Source organism: Caretta caretta, chromosome 19, assembly GCF_965140235.1.
Source record: "Caretta caretta isolate rCarCar2 chromosome 19, rCarCar1.hap1, whole genome shotgun sequence".
In the NCBI taxonomy this organism is placed as follows: domain Eukaryota; kingdom Metazoa; phylum Chordata; order Testudines; family Cheloniidae; genus Caretta; species Caretta caretta.
The window spans coordinates 9,615,147-9,637,633 of record NC_134224.1 but is presented as its reverse complement, the minus strand read 5'-3'; the positions used below and the strand labels follow the sequence as shown (position 1 = coordinate 9,637,633).

At 49.9% G+C, this 22,487-nt stretch overlaps 1 protein-coding gene across 1 annotated transcript; it reads left to right on the top strand.

Moving 5' to 3' along the window:
* The first annotated feature begins 874 nt into the window (after positions 1 to 874).
* Positions 875 to 16,562, top strand: TRIM63 (tripartite motif containing 63). Its single transcript, XM_048825850.2, has 9 exons — positions 875 to 1,186; positions 2,892 to 3,058; positions 7,673 to 7,841; positions 8,920 to 9,015; positions 10,590 to 10,823; positions 11,244 to 11,266; positions 13,000 to 13,124; positions 13,994 to 14,068; positions 15,963 to 16,562. Exons 1-9 carry the CDS (start codon positions 1,028 to 1,030, stop codon positions 15,971 to 15,973), a joined length of 1,059 nt encoding a protein of 352 aa, XP_048681807.1. The 5' UTR covers positions 875 to 1,027; the 3' UTR covers positions 15,974 to 16,562.
* Positions 16,563 to 22,487: the final 5,925 nt, after the last annotated feature.

The following is a 22,487-nucleotide window of genomic DNA, read 5'->3' as shown; positions in this document are numbered from 1 at the left end:
GGGGCCATTTAGGGATCTGGGGCAAAAATTGGGGATTGGTCCTGCTTTGAGCAGGGGGTTGGACTAGATGACCTCCTGAGGGCCCTTCCAACCCTGATATTCTATGATTCTATGAAGTGGCTTGGAGGAGCTGTAAACTTGACCTTAATAAGGGTTCCTGGTGTGCCGAACAATTCAAATATACCCTGGGTAGTGATCATTTGTAGTGTCATGTTGCATTAACGATAACAAGATTGCAGAAGGTCTATAATGCCGTGACATGCTTAATTAGCATTTAGAGGCTTAACAGAACTTAGAATCCTAGAATCGTATGACTGGAAGAAACCTTTCGAGGTATCAAGTCCAGTCCCCTGCACTCATGCAGTGCAAGAAGATGCCCGAGGAGCAGAGAAGATGCAAGGCCCACTGGAGCTGAGCAGGGCTGGGTGGCTGTGAAGCTCAGAGAACAGCACTCAGAGACGGGGAGTTGCGAGGGGGCTGTGTGGAAATCTGGGATGCTGAGCAGGGATCAAGAGGTCCTACCAGAGGCCGAGCAATGAGAACGGGGAGTGTGTTTGGAGCAAGGGGGGTTTTCACGGTTAACCCTTCATGATGCAGAAGGCTGAGGACAGGCGAGGGCTCAGGAGGGTGATGACTCTGTTTACAGCTACGACTCCAGTTTCTTTGTTCTGAAAGACACCACAAAATCCCTGGAAATGTAGCTGCGGCCAGCCCCAAACAGGTTGTCCTCGGCCCTGTTTACAGCCCTCTCGCTCTCTGGAGGGCCGATTGCTCATTCTCACATGTGACAGGCATTTCAGCTGGAAACTCGACCCCTTCTCAAGCACATGTGACCTTGAGATAAATTATAAATAGACATGTCATAGGAGACAAAGGCAGGAGCCTTTAGGAAAGGAGCAAGAAGCTGAGCTCAGAACGTGGTCCCATTGAAGAAGCCAGGAGAGAGCTAGGACAGTTTACTGAGAAGCTGCCAACGAGCCAGGAGAAGCCGGCAGTGGGATATAACTTGGAGAGGTCGGCCGGCACAATGGATTACCAGTCCAGCATTATCCGAGACTCAAACCCCATGGAGAACCTGGAGAAGCAGTTGATCTGCCCCATCTGCCTGGAAATGTTCACGAAGCCCGTGGTGATCCTTCCCTGTCAGCACAACCTGTGTCGGAAATGTGCCAATGACATCTTCCAGGTCAGTGCCTTGCAAACGGAGCCTGTGATGTTTAAACAGGCTGCTTCCTGAAGCCTGGCCGCAGGTGGCAATCCTTGGGCAGTTGTGTGTTAAACCTACAGCGCGTTCACAGGGGATCAAACCTCCGAAGCCAATCTGCTTGCGGGAGAACTCAGTGAGGGTGGGAGCTGGGAAGTGGCTGGAATGGCCAGTCTTCCATGTGTGGTCCCTGGCTGGGGATGTTCCAAGGACTGGGGATACCGATGCTGGGTTGGGACAGACCTGATTCTAGGTAGACCAGAAATTCTGGCTCTAAGTGCAGTAGATTGCCCTCTTCTAGGCTGTGCTTGTCCATCAGAGGTGGGTGAGGCTTCTCGCTATGTATGCTGGTACCATCGGGCTAGAGCCACCTCCCCTGGGAAAGAATCCCCTTGACTTCAACGGGAGTTGGATCGGGACCATGGCATCTGAGCCTTGCTTGGCAAATCGCTCCAGAATGGACCCTTCTCCCCTGCTGCAAGAGTCTGCTCTCTCTGCTTAGACGGGGGAGGAGCCAGCTGATAAAACTGACTGCTTGGGCCCCATCTTGCTCCCTCACTTGCTGAGCTGTGGTTAGTGTCAAAGGTTCCCAGTAATAAAGAGAAAGCGGGAGAAAACCAGGCCCGGAGGGTGAAATCAGACCCTGCTTGCTGGAACGGACTCGAGGGATGCAGGTTCCCCAAAGCCCCATACGGGGCTGGGGGCAGCTGTGCAGGGAGCTGGGGGCTGTCCCAGCTGGTTTCTAATTAACGGTTGGTTCTTGAAATGGACAGAGAGGGCACTTCCCCCATGGGCAGGCTTCTGTTTACTCGTAAGGACAATGGGCAGAATGTCGGGGTCTCAGGTCAAACCCCTCATTGGGAATTTTGCCTCTGCAAAAAAAGAGTCGGCTTCTCAGCTGCCACACCCCTGATGTGCCTGTTCACACCTGTGCATGGTCAACGTAGCCCGCTCCTGCTAGTGCAAGAGGGAAATTCTGATTGGACGGCTTTTTCCCCGCAGGTATAAGCGACCCCAGAAGGTGCAGAGCAGTGGAGAAGTGGGCACTGGGTCAGGACCCTGAGATCTGGTCCATTGATAAACCTTTTAACACCCCCTGGAGCAAATTTTGATCTGAGGATCTCAAAGCATTTTTAAAACGTTAATAAATTAAACCTCACAACATTCCCCTACGCGATAGGGAAATATCATTTACATACTAACATTGCTCTTAAAGCGTTTTCTAAAGGGCAGGGGTGGGTGGGGAGGGGGGTGTCTAAAGCAGAGGTCTAGGACTCAGGACTCCTGGGTTCTATTCCCAGATCTGCCATGCACTTACTGGGTGACCTTGGGCAAATCTCGTTAATCTGGTTTTGTCTCAGGTGCCCCAGCTGTACAATGGAGATGATAATTGCCTCCTTCACTGGGCTTTTGTGACCCTTAATTCACTGATCATAAAGTGTTTAGCGATCCTCTGATGGAAGGTGCTTATATGAATGCAAAGCGTGATGGGCTCTGAGACCCTCTGGTGATGGGCACATCAGGGATGCATGTTCTGTCCCGGGGGAATGCTGAGGGGACAGGGTGATGTTTAAATGAGTCCATGTCACTGTCTCCGACAACGCAATGGTGGGTTTTAAGGATGTTGCGAGTGTCTGTGTGCCTGGCGAGACACTGACCTTTGACCTTGTGCTGGTGATATTCGCAGGCTGCTAACCCATACTGGCAGAGCCGGGGAACCACCCTCTCCGGGGGGCGCTTTCGTTGCCCCTCCTGCCGTCATGAAGTGATCCTGGACCGGCATGGAGTCTACGGGCTGCAGCGAAATCTCCTGGTGGAGAACATCATTGACATCTACAAGCAGGAGTACTCCAGGTTAGCCAGGCTCCCCTCTGTCTGCATTGTCCAGTCCCAGTGTTTCTCAGTAGTGGAGGTGGAATGATCTTCCACAGTTTCTCTCTGGTAAGAGCTAATGGGGAAGACTTCCCAGGGATGAAGGATTTTCAATTCCTGTTCTTCCTGGCACTCATCCAGCTCTCCCAGGCAGAGCGCCCTCATGGCCACATTGAAACAGGTATCACACATCCAGCCTGCACTAATCCAGATCATTTCCCCCAGTCCATGTTCATCCAAACCACTGCAAATCAAATGTCACATATTGACCGGACAGTCGTTTGACACCACCAATATTTGATCCCTGGATCCCAAGCTTCACTATTGACCCAAACCTGTGAAAGAAACTTTCCTTTTTCCAGCAGCCAGTCAGTTTGCTTAAGCAAATGAACCAGATAAGTGAGAAGGGGGGGGGGGCAATAACAAAGCTTGGTCCTACTGAGTTCCTGGGATCTCCCCCTGCAAAGGAGTGGAGTCAGAGAGAATGGCGGTGCAACATGGTTGGATTTCAAGAGAGCAAATTCTGGGGATTTCAGAAAACTGATGACCAGGGTGGATTTGGAAGAAGCATGACAATTCCCTGGCCTAATTCTGCTTTCACTCCAGTGTAATCAGGAGTCACTCAGTACTGCCAACCCCAGTCAAAAATCTTGTGTCAAGCCTTGAAAAGCCATGAGATGGGCTCAACATTCATGATTTGGGGGGTGGGATGGGGAAATAGATGGTTGGTCTTTGTTATTTGCCTGTTGTGTTCAGAGCTGTTGGAATGCACTCAGCTTTTCTCCACAATCACAAGCCCTAGACATCTACTGGCGGGGCAGAAGAGTGTTAATAAAAGCCAAGATTCTCATGCCATCTCTTGATTCCAACAGCCGAAACTTTAAGAAAAACACCAGATATTAGCTACATTGAAATCTCACCAGCCTTACACCGCAGCAGAAGACAATCAAGCCCTGGGATTGTAGAAGAAAGCTAGACTTCTATGATTCCTTATTATTTGTGTTACTTTAGCACCCAGAGGTACCAGTCAGAGATCAGGTTCCATTGCGCTGGGCACCGTACAGACGTGAAGTATAAGCTTCACCCCAGACCACATGCAGCCTTCCCCTGAAAAGGAATAATACAAAGAATCAGAAATTGCCACCGGGGCTTCAGCAGGGATTGCTCAGTGGTCTGAAGGGAAGGAAAGGTTCTGTGCTAGTTGGAGAAGTGTGGAGGAGACCAACCAGGAATGTAAAGTCACGGTCAGTTTGTAGGAGAAAAAATAAGGACAGCAGGTTTATAGCTGATTAAAGGGAATACGACCAGGACTTACAGGAGAGAGAAAATAGATCCATTCATAAACGAAGAAGGGTGTGAAATCAGCAATGATTCCAGGGACCTGCTCTTCATTTTTAAAACTTGATCTAAACCAGAAATCGAGAGCGAGAAAGCGTGAATGACCAGGAAGTGATGACTCAGTATGTAGGTGCTGATAACACACGCAGACAGGGGAATAGGAAAAAGAGAGTATTTATAAATCAGCAGGTGCAGATATGGATTCCAAGGCCTTAAAGGAATTAACAGATGAATTTATTGAATCACTGGCAATATTATTTGGAAGTCATGGAGACAGAGACAGGTGCTATATGGGGGGCAAATATGGTACCAGTGTTTTTAAAAAGGGGTTGGGGGATGTCTGCTAAATCCAGTTCCAATCGTGAAGTAATGGAGCTAACGCTACGGATAAAGAACAAATCATGCCCAGATCAGCTTGACGGCGCCTTTTAAAAACACGTTGCAGAGAGGAGGGAGTTAATGCAGTAGCTGTTAGTGAAGCATGGGATATCCTGGGCCAGATCCTCAGCTACTGCAAATTGGCATCAATCCATTGCAGTCAATGGAGCAGGGCCGATCGACACCAGCTGAGGATCTATCTGGCCCCTTGCCTCAAGCTCCTACTTGAGAAAAGAATTGAGATTGGCTTGGATATGAGCACTGTTGCACAGATAATAATTGGCCAAATGAGCATAAATGTAGGGCCATGGTAATAGGCTAGGTGATGAGGTGGAACAGCATCAGAAACAATGCCACAGTGATAGGCTTTGTTATTTGCTATAGTGGGTCAGACCCTCTAGCCCAGTGTCCTGTCTCTGAAAGCGGCCAGTACCACAGCGTCAGGGAGAACAGGGCAATTTTGGAGTGATCCACCCGTCTTCCACCCCTGGCTTCTGGTAGTCAGAGGTTAAGGGTCACTCGAGTAGGGGGTCTCATCCTTGATCATCTTGGCTAACAGCCACTGATGGCACTATCCTCCATGAACTTATCCAGTCTCTTTTTTTTTAAACCCAGTTATAGTCTTGGCCATCATAACATCCCCTAGCAATGAGTTCCACAGGTTAACTGTATACGGCATGGAAAAAATACTTCCTTTTGTTTGTATGAAACCTGCTGCCTATGAATTTCATCAGGTGACCCCTGGTTTTTGTATTGTGGAAAAGGGTAAACGGCATTTCTCTATTCAGTTTTTCCACAACAGTCATGAGTTTATAGACCACTACCATATTCCCCCGCCCCCCAATGCTTATTATTATCCTAGTACTTCTTAGCATATGCACAAGATGCCTCAGGTGGCACGTGACCAGGATTCATCACCGAATTTGATCCGCTGGTTGGATCATTAGCTTCCCCCACCCCGGGCTGGGCACTGACAGGGAGTGTGACGTGAATGCTGATCCATGCCTCCCATTGTAGTACTTAGAAGCCTCAACCAAGACTGAGTTCCCTTTGAGGCAGGGGAAACAGGTATCAGAGATGGAAAGTGACGTGTCCAAGTTGCAGGGTTGCTACATCTTAGGATTGTATCACAAGTCTTGCATTATTCGGTAGTTTTCTGAGAGGCCCAGCTCCTGGAGCCAGGAGATTACAGGAGACTCTCAGCTTTCATTTATTTTTAAAAAGCGAGTCTCCTTCCTGGTTGCAGAGAAAAGTTTGAAACTGTGACCCCTAAATGCTCAGAACCCAGACAGCCAACAAAAGCACCCCACGTTCTAGTCCAGCGGTTCTCAAACTGTGGGTCGGGACCCCAACATGGGTTGTGGCCCCATTTTAATGGGGTCACCAGGGCTGGCATTAGACTTGCTGGGATCCGGGGCTGAAGCTGAAGCCCGAGCTCCACCATGCGGGGTCAAAGCCTGAGTCCCACTGCCCAGTGATGAAGATCGAGGGCTTCAGGCCTGGGTGGTGGGACTCAGGTTACAGGCCCCCAGCCCAGGACAGTGGGGCTCAGACTTTGGCCCCCCAGCCTGGGGCAGCAGGGCTTGGACGGGCTCAGACTTCAGTCCCCCCACCTCCTGGGGTCATGTAGTAATTTTTGCTGTCAGAAGGGGGTCACCGTGCAGTGAAGTCTGAGAACCCCTGTTCTAGTCTAATGATTTTAAGCCAAACCCGTGACTTTTGGCAGCCTGACTGGTGATATTTGGCTGCTCTGGGTTCTCCATCCTGAAGTTGGTCCGAGCGACTTTATTTAACTTCTCTTTTAAAGAGCTCTCAGCTGCAGCCACCCTGCCTAAAAAGGGGGGAAAGCAGGTCAAAGTTCCTGGCCAACCGCCTGTGTTTAAATGTACGGTAGGTTTCTGCAGAAGGAAATAAGGAGCCAGCAGCACCAGAGGGTTTGCCTTAAAGAGGACAGAGTGAGCTTTTGCATCATGTGTCTATAATTAGGGTATTCCGCATCATCCTTGAATCCTGGATCTAGCCATTAGTGGCTCAGTAACCCTGATGGACCCAGTGGTTTCCGTGGCCACGGCTGATGGGAGGGGGAAGGTCCCCAAGCTTAGAGGGCCCCCAAAGCTGTCTGTAATGTTCTGAGTAAAGAATGTAACATGGAAGGGGGTGGGGCCCCAGCAAACATGGTGCAAACATGATGCCCCAGCAAACATGATGCACTGGGGTCCCAAATTTCCCTCGACAGGCCTGTCTGTGGTCCCAGTTGCCACACTGGTGTGTGGTGACAGAGTGATGCTTGCTGGAAAGTGGAAGCCGGTGAGAGTTATCTGTTTAAACAGATCTCTGCAGAGAAGCTGGGGATTGATCCCGAGCAGTAAAAATCTCTCCTGGGACGCCTGGACCAGAAATGCTCTCCGTGCTGTGGAGTGAAGGTCCTGGAGGGTTCGCTTGCTGTGATTAAATACAGAGCTCTGCCTGGACAGAGCGAGCTGATCAGAGATCCTGGCACGTACAAGCGCTGGCTCTAAACATTACATCACTGACAAGGGTAACATTAGAGACGGGTTGGGAGTTGATCCAAACTCCACTGTACAAAGTGAAGTCCAGGTTCTGGTCTCCATTACACCACTGTAAATCCAGATTAACTCCACTGAACCCAGTGACTGCCTTGGAGCTAGTCTGGGTTTGCACTGGTGTAACTTAAATCAGGATCTGTCCTTATAAATCAGAAGGCCAGTGCTGGTCGTTCTTCAGCTGTGTAGACCACAGCCCGGTATCTGCTTCCTATCATCGTCCGGTGGGTGTTTCAATCTGTATCTGCCACAGCTCAAATGTGATTAAATGCCACTCAAGGCTGTTTAACCCTGTTCGGTTTCTTGCCGTCTTCAGCAGGCCCCTGAAGAAAGGAAACCACCCCATGTGCAAGGAGCACGAAGACGAGAAGATCAACATCTACTGCTTGACCTGCGAGATCCCCACTTGCTCCATGTGCAAAGTCTTCGGAGCTCACAAAGACTGTGAAGTTGCACCCCTTCAGAACGTCTTCCAAGGGCAAAAGGTATCGAATGTTTTTTGTACACTGTACACTGAGTTCAATGTACAATGCATTCAGTGGCTCACTGCTGCTTCCCTCTCCCCGGGGAAAGGAGCCCATCAGCCAGTACTAAACCCTGGCCTGGCCTCAACTAGATGCTCCACAGCGGGGCCAGGGGCTGCAGCTCCTTGACCTTAGCTGAGGTTCACATCCGATCACTTGGAATATAGATGCGGTCTCCGAGGGGATGGGCTCCTCCTATTTGGCATCTGGGATGTGCTGAGCTGGGCCTTTCAGGAATAGCTTCCGAGGCTGAGCACTGGGGTATTAATAGGGGCTGCCGTCGTGAAGCAGTAACCTGTCTATATTTAGAGTCACTTGAGAGCTGGGGAGCAAGGGCCAGCACCAGTCCCGCAGGGAGCAGTGTCTACAGCTGGAAGCAGACCCATAAGAGCTGAGGTCTTTCCCAGGGTATCTTGGGTGGGATCCATGGATGGCAAGATCTCCCCCAGCATGCACCGGGGCACCCTCCTCCCTGTTGAATGGGGTAGAAACCCGGGAGCCCTAAGCAGACAGATGTCCATTTTTCACTGGAATCCAGACCATTTGGGTAGGTTAGGATGGGCCCTTGTGTCACAAACTCCCAGAGCCAAACCTTCCTCCTTCTCCCCACATGCACTTCCACGGACCATCCTTTCCTGCCGTTCAGGATTCCCTCCCAGCCCCAATGGTAAAGTTCCTTGATCATCTAGTGCCATTGCCCCACCCACCCAACAGGACCAGAGGTGCCCAGCACAGTCCAGGCTGCCCATCTGGCTCCATCCCTACCACATGGAGACAGTTTTGAGGCTCTGCTTTCTGTGCATCTATCCCCAGCCTTGAGACTGTGTTCCTCCTCTCTAGCCCCATCCTGCAGACGGTGCCAAGGCCTTTCCCCCTTCGCCTACCTCTCCTCTTCCTGAAAAGGGATTAGCCTTCAATGTAGGGGCCCACCGTCCTGTCTGCCCACCAACGCCCTCTCTCCCTCTCAAGACAGCACTACAGGCCTTCACCCGTGCCTGGAAGGATAAGGGTTAAATCTATTTCTGTTCCCCTCTCACAGATGGAGCTGAGCAACTGCATCTCCATGCTGGTGGCTGGGAACGACAGAGTCCAGACGATCATCAGCCAGCTGGAGGACTCATGCAAAACCACTGAGGTGAGGAATGGGAAAAATGACCGAGCCCTTTGAAATCTGAGTGGCAGAAATGAAATCCAACCCCCAGCAATGTCCTTGAATGGCTAATGCAGGTGTCGGGAGCAGCTTCCCTCTTAGTCCACGTGACTGAGAATCCTGTTTAATTCAATGGGAGGGCTTTTACAAGAAAGAGATGGGGACTGGGGGAGCTAGTAGTTAGAGCCGGCAACTGGGAGGCAAGACTCCTGGGTTCTCTTTCCAGCTCTGAGAGGGGTGCAGGGTCTAATGATTAGAGCAAAGTTTTGAGAGTTGATACTCCTGTGCTTCATTCTCAGCCCTGCCACAAACTCACTGGGCGACACGGACAAGTCATTTAACCCACCTGTGTCTGTTTCCCCATTAAGATAATCATGCAGCAGGATTCAATTCTTACCCACGTTTCATTGGACACCCCAAATTGTTGTAAAACAAGGAGAATGGCCAGCACCTTGCTCTTAGGATGGGGAGCTCAGAGGCACTTTAGACTATATATATGTGTGCGTATATATATGTATATATACACATACATTCTCCCATGGTGCAAACCATGACACCACAATGAACAGTAAACAACACACGAGAGCCATTGGCTATCAGTCTTCCTCCATGTTTTGTGGTCTTCACACAGCCATGAGACTCATGCCACCCCATCCAGGCATCCACATCATCGCTCTGGCCCTCAGGTCATATAGCATTTTGCAAAATTTGAGTTAATAAAACTGCAGTTTAATTTAATGATTCTCTGAGATTCTCAGCATGATGGTTATGCAAAGCATTATTCTAAAGGGTCCAGTTGGTAAAATAGGGGATGGTCACACTGTGGTCATCATCTGATGTTTGGAATTGGTTAAAGTAATCCTACCAGGCCCCAGGGGGAGGGTATCTGCTGACACTAACAGGAATATTTTGCATTCTGTCTTCCATGTGATGTTCACAAAGCCATTTACAAACCTTTGTTAACTGAGCCTCCCATCTCCCTGTGAAACGGGCGTTATTAGCCTCATTTTTCAGACAGGGAAACTGAGTCACAGCCCTGGTAAAGTGACTTGCCCAGGATTAGCCAGTTGTTATTTCTTGTGTTATGGTCGTGCCAAGGAGTGCCAGGACCACATGGCGCCCGGCGCTGTGCAATCACAGAACAAACAGAGGAACGCTCCCCCAAATAACTTAGTCTTGGGTCAGTGCCGGAGCTGAGGGTAGAACCCCCGAATCTTGGCTTCCAGTGCCCTGCTCTCACCACCAGGAACATGGCCTCCACTAGTAGGAGGTAAACTGGTTTCCGGTTCCACTGTTGCTAGTTCCAGTATATTTGTACCATCGTCGAGAGAATCGGGATTGCCACGTGGCAGGGAGCCTCTCGAAACTGCCATGCCCAGAGAGAAGGGCTAGGTCTGAGTTCCGCTGGGGGCTCCCCAAGATCTGAGCTCTGTGCATTTGTAATCACTGAATGCCTGCGGCGGGGATCGTTCAGTGCGGCTGTGATGCCTCTGGGGGAGATCTGGGAGCGTGCCTGTCCCCTTTGCTTCGAGATGCTCATGCCTTTTGTCCGCTGGCAGGAGAACGGCCGGCTGGTGAAGCAGGAGCTGTGCGAGAAGATTAATGCCCTCATTGCAATCCTGGAGGAGAAGAAGAGCGAGCTGCTGGAGAAGGTCACCAAGGAGCAGGAGGAAAAGACTAGCTTGGTGCAGGCTCTGATCCAGCAGTACAAAGAGCAGCTGGAGGAATCCACCAAGCTGATGGACACAGCGTTTCAGTCCCTGGAGGAGACAGGAGGGGCCACTTTTCTCACAGTGAGTGGCTCCTCTCCAGCCAAGGGAGGGATGGAGCCTGGATCTAGCAGTGTGGTTTGCTCCTTACACAGATCGTTGGGTCCACCCTCCTGAACCCCACAGGATTCTGCCTCCCAGTCTCCTCTCGTCTCAGCCGTTTCTAGGGAGAACAGTGGGCTTTCAACCCAGCAGGAGGGAATAACCTAGAGTTCCCAAGAGCAGCTGGCAAGGGTGATCTAACTCTGGCGGAGGGGGCAGAGGCTTGCTAGTCAAAGCCCCCAAATCACAGCCCCGACCCCACTTGGTATGACAAACCCTGCTTAGCACTGGTGACCCGGCACCTGGGGCCAGCTTCATACTAACCTGAACTGCTGCTTTTATCACCTTCTTGGTAACTTGCTACTCACCTTGTTCTTTCCCTCTTCTTTGCTCTCTTCACAGAATGCCAAGCAGCTCATTAAAACGTAAGTCCCCGGGGTTGCATTTTTCAATTGCTGCTTCAGTGCCACGGTCTGAGACTCTACAGCAATGTCAAAATCCACCTGAGGATTGTTCCCAGAAATAACGGGGGTTAGCACCCCGACCCCTTCCCAATAGCAGCCCGGGTCCTTTAAAAAGTATCCAGGGGAAAGCAAATTCCGAGCTGCTGTAAAGTTTCTCTGTTACGATCCCCTCTGACCAGCAAGAGACTGGAATAGAATGGCAGGTTCTCGGGCTATTGATAGGGCCCTATTAAATTCACGGCCATGAAAAACGCGTCACAGTCCATGAAATCTGGCCTCCCCCCGTGAAATCTCGTCTGTTGTGTGCTTTTACCCTATACTATACAGATTTCACGGGGGGTGACCGGTGTTTCACAGACGAGAGGTCCTGACCCCAAAGGGAGTTGCCGGGGGGTTGCAGGGCCCGGCTCCGCAGTCAGCAGCGTGGCAATAATGTACCATGTCCTCCTTACTCCTGCGCTGCGGCTCCCGGCGGCTCTGTCCTCAGAGCTGGGCTCCCAGCCAGCAGCCGCTGCTCTCCAGCTGCCCAGCTCTGAAGGCAGCCCCGCCGCCAGCAGCAGCGCAGAAGTAAGGGTAGCAGAACCAGAACCCCCCCTACAATAACCTTCCCCCCCCCCGCCCACGCTCCCAAACAGTTCCTTTTTGAGTCAGGACCCCTACAATTATAACACCATGAAATTTCAGATGTAAATAGCTGAAATCATGACATTTATGACATTTTAAATCCTATGACTGTGAAATTGACCAAAATGGACCGTGAATTTGGTAGGGCCCTAGCAATTGAGCTTCCTGTTGAGCCTGTCTAACTGAGGTGTGTGAACTCCGCAAGAGGGGGCAGTACGATTACTCCAGAGTCACACCAGTGGGTGGATCACATGAGCTCCTACTGGGATATAAAAGAACATTTCTGGGAAGGCTCGGCTGTAGGAGAAAGTTGAGCTGGTTTAACTGAAATGGCTTTTTTAAGCTGAGCTAGTTATGCTGGTGGGGACGCTAATTTCACTTTAGCTTAAACTGATTCCTAATTGATTCAGCTTGAGTTCAATCCAGAATCAGAGTGTCCACACAGGCGGCTGTACCAGTTTACCTAGGCTGGTTTAAAATCACACCTTAGTGAAACAGGCACAACTGGAGACAAGCCCTGGGTAAGGCAGAGTCTGGATAGAGAGGTGCTGTAGGGAATGCAGGACCAGCTGAGCTTCAGGAGAAAGCCAGGGCTTGGGCTTGATGCTGTTAATTGCGTTACCAATAAAGCCAAAAGCCCAGAAAGGGATGAAGTGTGACCTGGAGACAGGGTGTGTATCCTGTTGAACTACACCTGCGTCCAGAGGCCAAAGAGTTCTGCCTTTCCAGCTCCACGGCAGTCCATTTACCCTCCCTCAGCATGCAGGCTCCATGATTGCTGGGAGGTGCCCGGGGATCATCTGAAAGAGGGTGTCTAGAGCAGTCAGCTGGGAATCGCCAGGGATTCGGAAGGCGTTAATACAATGCCCTGTGGCAGAGGTCAAAGGGAGGGTGGGAACATCTCTCGAGCACCTTGTGTGAGAGGGAGGATTTCAGAGAGGGCTTTCCCTGGGTCTTGCTCCCTGGATAATAATCTTTTCCAGCTAGAACATGCAGTCACTCTAGCTGGTAATTCTCTCCTCTGGAGGAACAGCAGGTAAGGAAACAAACCCTATGTCTATCGCCCCCAGAATTGTGGAAGCCTCAAAGGGCGGCCGTCTGGGGAAGATCGAGCAAGGCTTTGAAAATCTGGATTACTTCACCCTAGACCTGGAGCACATAGCAGAAGTCTTGAGAGCCATCGACTTTGGAACAGGTATAATAATATTGCGCCCTTCTTTGGCCCCTCCTATTCGAGCATCTGAAAGCACTTTACAAGCACTAGCGAGTTAAGCCTCACAACCCACAAGGAAACTGAGGCTCGGAGAAGGGAAGTGGTTTGCCCCAGGCCACACAGCAAGTCAGGGTCAAGGATAAGAAACCAGATTTCTTGTCTCCCAGCGCTGTGCTTTACCCACTAGACTCACTTCCCCTCTTCGATAGAGGAGACTGCTCTAACACTTTCAGCTCATTCCAGTTAGTTAGCTGGCAAGATCTGAGGTCCGTTATTCATTTGGGACTTGATCCAACAACACTTTCTGAAGTCGATATATTACCAGAGTCAGTGGACACTGTGCTGGGCCCATGGTTTATAGCAACTGGGAATGCTCCGTCTTGGCACCATACCCATTTACCAGATAGGGAAACTGAGACACAGAGCTGCAGAGTGATCCACCCGAGGCTAGACAATAAGTTACTGGTAAAACTGGGACTAATACCCTCTAGTGCTGCTGACTCCCTGGGGTTCGTACTCAGCCCTAGACTTACATCTTTCTCTCCTACTTCCTAAGTGCATGGACAATATTTTGCTGTGTTTGGAGGTTGCCTTTTATAAGTGGCCTCCTGTGTTGAAAATACAGTTCTGGGGGTGGGGCTTCAGCTTTCACAGAATATCAGAGTTGGAAGGGACCTCAGGAGGTCATCTAAGTCCAACCCCCTGCTCAAAGCAGGACCAATCCCCAATTTTTGCCCCAGATCCCTAAAGGGCTCAAGGATTGAGCTCACAACCCTGGGTTTAGCAGGCCAATGCTCAAACCACTGAGCTATCCCTCCTCCATTTCTAATTCACGTTACTTTTGCTTGGAGATGAGGAAGAGGAAGAGCTAAATGAGGAAGAAGAAGAAACAGAAGAGGAGGAGTCACAAGAAAGGAAAGTGAATGGTAAGGAAAAAATGCTGTGGGTTTGTGATGTGCAGGGATCCTAGAAATTCATTTGCCACGAAGAAACACGGATTTTGCGTTTTTACAGAGAATCTTTAGTTTTTACATTTTGTGAAAAAATAAAAACATATACAGTAGAACCCCGTTGATCTGAGCCTCCATTATCTGGCTCTCCGTATTAACAGATCTGCGGCTGACAGCCCGAGCCCCACCACCCAGGGCTGATTATCCCATTTGGCCCGGTCCCAGTTAGATCGGCTAAATGGGGTTCCTCTGTACTGTGGCTGCGGAAACTAAAGTTCAGCATTTCATTTTAATCATGGAAATATGTAGATTTTAATGTTTTTTTAATCAGAGAATTTTTGTTTATCACGGAAAGCGAGGGTGTATTAGCAGGAGTGTTGAAAGCAAGACACAAGAAGTAAATCTTCCACTCTACTCCGCTCTGATTAGGCTTCAACTGGAGTATTGTGTCCCGTTCTGGACGCCACATTTCAGGAAGGATGTGGACAAATTGGAGAGAGTCCAGAGAAGAGCAACAAAAATGATTAAAGGTCTAGAAAACATGACCTAGATGGGAAGATTGAAAAAACTGGGTTTGTTTAGTCTGGAAAAGAGAAGGCTGAGATAACATGACAACAGTTGTCAAGTATGTAAAAGGTTGTTACAAGAAGGAGGAAGAAAAATTGTTGTTCTTAACCTCTGAGGCTAGGACAAGAAGCAGTGGGCTTAAATTGCAGCAAGAGCAGTTTAGGTTGGACATTAGCAAAAACTTCCTAACTGTTGGCGTGGTTAAGCACTGGAATAAATTGCCCAAGGAGGTGGTGGAATCTCCATCGTGGGGGATTTTTAAGAGCAGGTTGGACAAACACCTCTCAGGGATGGTCTAGATAATTAGTCCTGCCACGAGTGCAGGGGGCTGGACTAGACGACCGCTCGAGGTCCCTTCCAGTCCTATGATTCTGTGAGCCCTGGTGACGAGGGATGAGCAGGACAAGGACCCAGACTATAGTAACAACCCTTCGGAGTTAGGTTAGCGGTCTGGTACCACAGTCACTGGTGTTCCCTTTGCGTGATAATTATCCAAACCCTCATAAACATCATTAAAATGCCTGTGGCCGCGAGGTCTGCTCCCCAGCATTGACTCTCACCAGAGAGAGACAGAAAATGTGTCCACAGCCCCAGGACCTGATCCAACACCGGTTGACATCAATGGGACTCGTCTTCCATTGACTTCAATGGGCTGTGGATCAGGCTTCAGCTGCGCACCCATCTCTCTTAGGAAAGGATTTGTAGTGTATGTTTCATTGAGAGATTTAAAATCTTGCTGGCTCAAACTGATACATCCTAGCTCTGCACTGGAGAAAGCTCCTGCACCCCCATTCAGACTGATGACCCTCTCCCGCTTTCCTTGTGTAATTAATGTGTGCCCCACTTCCCCGCCCACCAAGAAGCTGCAAAGGCCTAAGGTAAACAGGACACTAAGGTGAAGAGCAAATAACATAACTCGAAAGCACGTGTGTGCATGTTCTCTCTCTGAGGGTCAGGACTGGAGTGGTGTTTTGGAGCCAGCATACCTGGCTTTCCTAGGTATCATGGCTCACCTTCAGGATGCACGTGGTGCTGTTCACACATATGGGACAGGTATCCAGGAGCAAAAGGAGAACATATTTAGGGGCTATCACTCGGAGCAATGGGATGCAGCTGAAGGCATTTCCTGACAGCGAGATCTATTTCACAATGGAAGACTCTCCCCAAGGGAAGTGGAGGAAGCCCCCTTAGTGGGGCATGTGCTACCTCAATGCACAGGGAGGCATTTCCCATCGGTCCACATCTCCCAATCTCCTTCTCCCATCAGCGTCACTGAAATTCTTCTCCTCCACCTCTCTTTCAGCACCTCAATAACAGAGCAGAAGCAATTCCCAAGCCAGAAGAAACTCCCCAAGTGCCAAAGAGCTGAGTGATTGGGAGCAATGGGGTGGGGGTAAACGCTCTGACTTCATGGGAGCTACGGGAGGAGTGGGCTGGGGTCCCAGCTGAAGAAGAAAAGGTCGGGCACCACCTGGCCATACGACAGTATTGCTAACTCAGGATGAAAACTTGACCGAAGCACATAGAAGCTCACTTTTATACATGGGTGCAAACTAGAATATTTCATACGTTTTATATTGTTCTATTATTTTGTATATAATTGTAACAGGACTTTGAATTTTGTGTATTTTGAAAAGAAAACTCTTTTGCTAACCAGTTTGTCGTGCCCTGAAGATGTTGACTCTGAGAATTGAAAAGTTTGTTTGCAACCTGTAGGGGATACACTGAGGGGCGTGCCAGACCTCGGCAGACAAAAGTAACTTTAGGTACAAGAAAGGGTTTTGGGGGACTAGAAAGAGGCAGCTGAAGAGAAAGTTCTGCATTGCAATGCATAGTCCTAACTCACAAGAGATTTATTAGGGTTGATGTTGCACTTTGTCACAATAAAGTAGATCTGGTCTTATCTGTGGTTTGTACGAGTGGAAAGTTCTTAGCATGGTTTGACCCCTGGATGAATAATGATCTTTCACACAAGCTGAGTCAATCAGCCACCATTGGCAGAAGGAAAGGGGGCTAGTCATAATCCCGGCCACTCATCCACAGCCCTGAAAATATACAGCACGTTTTTTTCAGAAATCCCAGAATGACTGCAGGCCAAGACGTGGAAAATATTTTCACTGTGTTCCCCCACCCTCCTCCTGTTGCCGCCGGGCTGCCCTGCCAGGGGCACCGTTCCCCGTGTTCAGTGTGACACACGCACACACACCTGATCTACTGACTGGTGTACGCAACACCTCACATGCACTCACACACACGATCCAATATCACACACACCCTGGATCTAATGACTGATACACACACACATCCCGGATCTAATCTCTCTAATCTCTCTCACACACACACTCAGACCCCAGTTCCAATATGACACACATACTCCCCAGATCTAATCTCTAATCTCTCTCTCTCTCTCACACACCCCCCCCAGATCTGACATCCCCCCAATCTAATATCGCACACACTCATGCCCCAGAGCTAATATGACTGAAACACACACCCGATCGCATATGACTCTTTCACACACACACCCCCCAAATCCAATGAGACATACACTCTTATCTAATATCAACACCCCCCGCACCCCGACCTAATATCCCACACACACACCCCGCAGATCTAATATCGCACACACCCACACACTGCAGATCTGATATCACACACACACACACACACACACACACCCCAGAGCTAATATCGCACATGCACTGAGGTTTTACGATCACAGTTCAGGGTCCCAGGAGAACCGGGGAATTATTCACACTCATTCTAGCGCTGGGTCCCTGAGTGGGTTCAGCCAAGGTGCCCCTCTCTCTCAAAGGGAGGTGCCACCATCCTCCCTGCCCACGGGTTATTGGCTGGGATGTCTGGCTTCTCAGACCCATCCGCTGTTTGCGCGTGCATCGTGAGACACACTGGCTGCAGAAGAATGGGAAGCAGGGCGGTCTGACAGTCATGGCTAGTGCAAACTGCACAGCTGCCCAACATCAATCGTGCAAAGTGTGGGCACGCTACCCATGGATCATGGAGACTGCAGAGCACTGGCCTCCCCAACGACAGCTGCTGCTCATGCCAAGTGTTGACTGTGTCAATTGCAGAAGCATGCCAGCTTCTGACACACCCCAGAGCTGTGACTCCTGCTGGCCACTGAAAATCACAGGTATGCCAACCGCAGAGCATGCCAGCCACTGACCAGGGTAACTACAGAGCCAGTGATCATGCCAAGCACTGGGTCGTACCAAGTACTGTGCTAAAGTTCATGCCCAGCGCAGAGCAAAATGTCTCCAGAACATGCCAGTTCCTGGACATGAAAATGAGGGTTGTGCCAACCCTGGACTATGCCAACCATGCAGCTGCCAGCTACTGCTTATGCAACTACCGGTCATGCCAACTGCAGAGCATGCCAGGCCCTGAAAACCAGGGAGCCCCCTGAACACACCAACCACAGAACTGCCAGCTATTGCTTATGCAACCACCATTCATGCCAATCACAGAGCATGCCCAGCCATGGCACATCATGCCAGGCTTTGAGAGTGTCAACCCAAGACACCTCCAGCGAGAGCTGATAATGATGCCAAAGCACTGAGCTGGCCAGTCACCTCAGGGCAGGATGCAGAGATAAAGTTTCTTGACTTATGAGGAGAGGCTGAGGGAGCTGGGATTGTTTAGTCTGCAGAAGAGAAGAATGAGGGGGGATTTGATAGCTGCTTTCAACTACCTGAAAGGGGGTTCCAAAGAGGATGGCTCTAGACTGTTCTCAATGGTAGCAGATGACAGAACGAGGAGTAATGGTCTCAAGTTGAAGTGGGGGAGATTTAGATTGGATATTAGGAAAAACTTTTTCACTATGAGGGTGGTGAAACACTGGAATGCGTTACCTAGGGAGGTGGTAGAATCTCCTTCCTTAGAGGTTTTTAAGGTCAGGCTTGACAAAGCCCTGGCTGGGATGATTTAACTGGGAATTGGTCCTGCTTCGAGCAGGGGGTTGGACTAGATGACCTTCTGGGTTCCCTTCCAACCCTGATATTCTATGATTCTATGATTCTATGACACCTTAAATGACTGTTTCTTGGAGCAGCTAGTCCTGGAATCCACAAGAGGAGGGGCAACTTTTGATTAAGTCCTCAATGAAGCACAGGATCAGGTCCAAGAGGTGAATATAGCTGGACCACTTGGTAATAGTGACCATAATATAATGAAATTTAACATCCCTGTGGCGGGAAAAACACCACAGTGGCCCAATGCTGTAGCATTTAATTTCAGAAAGGGGGACTACAGAAAAATAAGGAAACAAAATTGTCAGACACATAGATGAACATAATTTGTTGGGGAAGAGTCAACATGGTTTTTGTAAAGGGAAATCATGCCTCACCAATCTACTAGAATTTTTTGTGGGGGGTCAACAAGCATGTGGACAAGGGGGAATCCAGTTGATATAGTGGATTTAGATTTTCAGAAAGCCTTTGACAAGGTCCCTCACCAAAGGCTCTTAAGCATAGTAAGTAGTCATGGGATAAGAGGGAAGGTTCTCTCACGGATTAAAGATTAAAAGATAGGAAACAAAGGGTAGGAACAAATGGTCCATTTTCAGAATGGAGAGAGGTAAATAGTGGTGTCCCCCAGGGGTCTGTACTGGGACCAGTCCTATTCAACATATTCATAAATGATCTGGAAAAACGGGTAAACAGTGAGGTTGCAAAATTTGCAGATGATACGAAACTACTCAAGATAGTTAAGTCCAAAGCAGACTGTGAAGAACTACAAAAGGATCTCTCAAAACTGTGTGATTGGGCAATAAAATGGCAGGTGAAATTCAATGTTGATAAATGCAAAGTAATGCACATTGGAAAACATCATCCCACCTATACATATAAAGTGATGGGGTCTAAATTAGTTGTTACCACTCAAGAAAGAGATCTGGAGTCATTGTGGAGAGTTCTCTGAAAACATCCACTCAATGGGCAGTGGCGTCAAAAAAATGAACAGAATGTTGGGAATCATTAAGAAAGGGAGAGATATTAGGACAGAAAATATCATGTTGCCTCTATATAAATCCAGTGTACTCCCACACCTTGAATAGTGCATGCTGATTTGGTCGTCCCATCTCAAAAAAGATACATTGGAATTGGAAAAGGTTCAGAAAAGGACAACAAAAATGATTAGGGGTCTGGAACGGCTGCCATATGAGGAGAGAGTAATAAGATTGGGACTTTCAGCTTGGAAAAGAGACCACTAAGGGGGGATATGATAGAGGTCTATAAAATCATGACTGGTGTGGAGAAAGTAAATAAGGAAGTGTTATTCACTCCTTCTCATAACACAAGAACTAGGGGCCATTAAATAAATGAATAGGCAGCAGGTTTAAAAAAAACAAAAGGAAGTATTTTTTTCACACAACACACAGTCAACCTGTGGAACTCTTTGCCAGAGGATGTTGTGAAGGACAAGATGGGTTCAAAAAAGAACTAGATAAATTTGTAGAGGACAGGACCATCAATGGCAATTAGCCAGGATGGACAGGAATGGTGTCCCGAGCCTCTGTTTGCCAGAAGCTGGGAATGGACGACAGGGGATGGATCACTTGATGATTCCCTGTTCTGTTCATTCCCTCTGGGGCACCTGGCTTTGGCCACTGTCAGAAGACAGGATACTGGGCTAGATGGACCTTTGGTCTGACCCAGTATGGCTGTTCTTATGTTCAGTCAAGCCCTCACCACCCTTCCCAGGCCAAAGGAGCTGTCTCTTCTGGGGACCGGGGCAAGGAATCCCTGTGTCTGGAATGCCTGTGTCTACCAGTGCAGATCCTAGAGCATATCCTACAGCACAGATCCTAGAACTCCTCCTCCATGATGGAAGAGGAGCTCTAGGATCTGTTTTCTCTAGGGGCTGGGAGGGGAGGCAGAAAAGCAGATGGATGGAGGACCCCAGTCCTGGTGGGGGTGGAGAGAGCAGAGTTGTGGGACCTCAGGTCCTGGTACTGCAGGGAGAGGGAGCCCAAGGCTGGAGAGCTGAAAGGCAAGGAGGACCCTGACGCAGGGGGGTAAGGGCTGGGGGTAGCATTGGAGGACCCCACCCAGTGCTGGGAGAGGGAAGAAAGGGCAGTGGAAGGGAGAGGTGGGGTACTGGGGGGATACCAGTGCTGGGCGACAGGCAAGGGACGATGGAGACTACTGGCTGGCACTCACCTGTGCTGGGGTGAGGGCCCCCCCTGCGCTGGTAGAGGGTCCTTCCGGAAAGGGAAAAGGTCCATCGGAGGCGGAAGGGCAGGGTCAGGGTCAGCCTCCCCTGGTACTAGTGCTTGGGGGGCACTAGGACCCTGCGGCAGCAGGCAACTCTGGGAACTGGGCAGAGTGGAGCCAGCTGGGGAGGGCTCGCTCCTTGCTGCTGCCATAGAGACTGAGCCGGAGCCGAACCCGGGGGGTGAGTGCGGGGTGCAGGCCTGACCCCTGCTGCTGGCGCCAGGCCTCCTGCTAGTCCCCTGGGCTGCCCTGCCCCCCCCCCATGTCCTCCTGAAGCGCCGGGCCCCACAAAGTGTGGGAACTGGCACGGTTGCCCCAGTCTGCCCTATGGATGGGACAGCTCTGGATGGATCTATCCTCCATGAACTTATCTAGTTCTTTTTTGAACCCTTCTACAGTCTTGGCCTTCACAACATCCTCTGGCAAGGAGTTCCCCAGGTTGACTGTGCAGCTGTGTGAAGAATTCTTAGACCATGGTCCTCCAGTAAACAGACCCAAAGAGCTTGACGTAGAGGGAGATTAAAAACAGCACGTTGGTTCTTGGTGCATCCCCAAGTTACATTAGAGGAGATCACTTATTTATTGAGCAGCATCTGTACAGTTGAGAGAGGAAAGGGGATCTGTGCTCCAGAGTTTACAATCCAGGGCCCTATCCTGCGAAGGTTATAGAGACAAGTCGTTTTATGCAGGTGAGTTGGTCCTATTGAACTCAACAGATGTTACTTCCATGCATACGTTTTTGCAGGATCAGTGCATTTCAAACACAAGCTACATTGGATGGCTACATGAATATCCCAAAAGCCCTACCACTGTTTCTGTTAGGATTGTCTCTATTAAAAGTGTCACCAGTTTAACTAAAGATATGCTGTTAAACTGATTTAGTGAAACCCATGTGGACGCTATTGAATGGATTTAAACCAATTCAAAATCGAGCCCCCTTAGTTTAAACTCTAACCACCTTAATTTAAACAATCTTTAAATTAAATTCAAATCATCTGAATTTAAATCACTTCAATTAAAGGAACCAGGTTCAAAACCAGTTTAAGAGGGTTCACACAGGGATTTGCACTGGTTCAACGAAATCGATTTAAAAGCAGATATGCATTAAAACTGCTCCAAGGTCTAACTCAGTCAAGACTTCCCATTCCTTTTTCCTCCTGGCACTGGGGGCGAAGGTGTGGGGAAGGGGGCTACAGCAGGAACTGGGGCGGGATTTCACACGTGGCTCGGGAGTTTGCTACGCTCCTTGAGTTCTATGTGGCCGGAGGTTTCCAGTTTGCCCCATGGCAGTCTTGCTGCCCGGGCGCCCCGATGCCAGGACAGGTGGCCGGCTCAGGGCAGGATGGAGCTGCGGGACCAGCTAGCTTCGCATTCCTGCTGCGGGTCTAGTTCTCAGTTGCTCCGTGGAGTGAGCCAGGCTCCAGCGGGGGGCGGGTGGGCGGCGGCAGCTGGACCCATGGCTCACACCGGGAGGGGGGACTGGCACGGCGGGAAGGGGGCGACTCGGGGCTGGAGCATGCCAAGGGGGGTGCATGGCCAGACCCCCTCCCCCAGGCAGGGCTGGGCCCGGCGGGGTGAAGCCCCTCGCTGCCCCG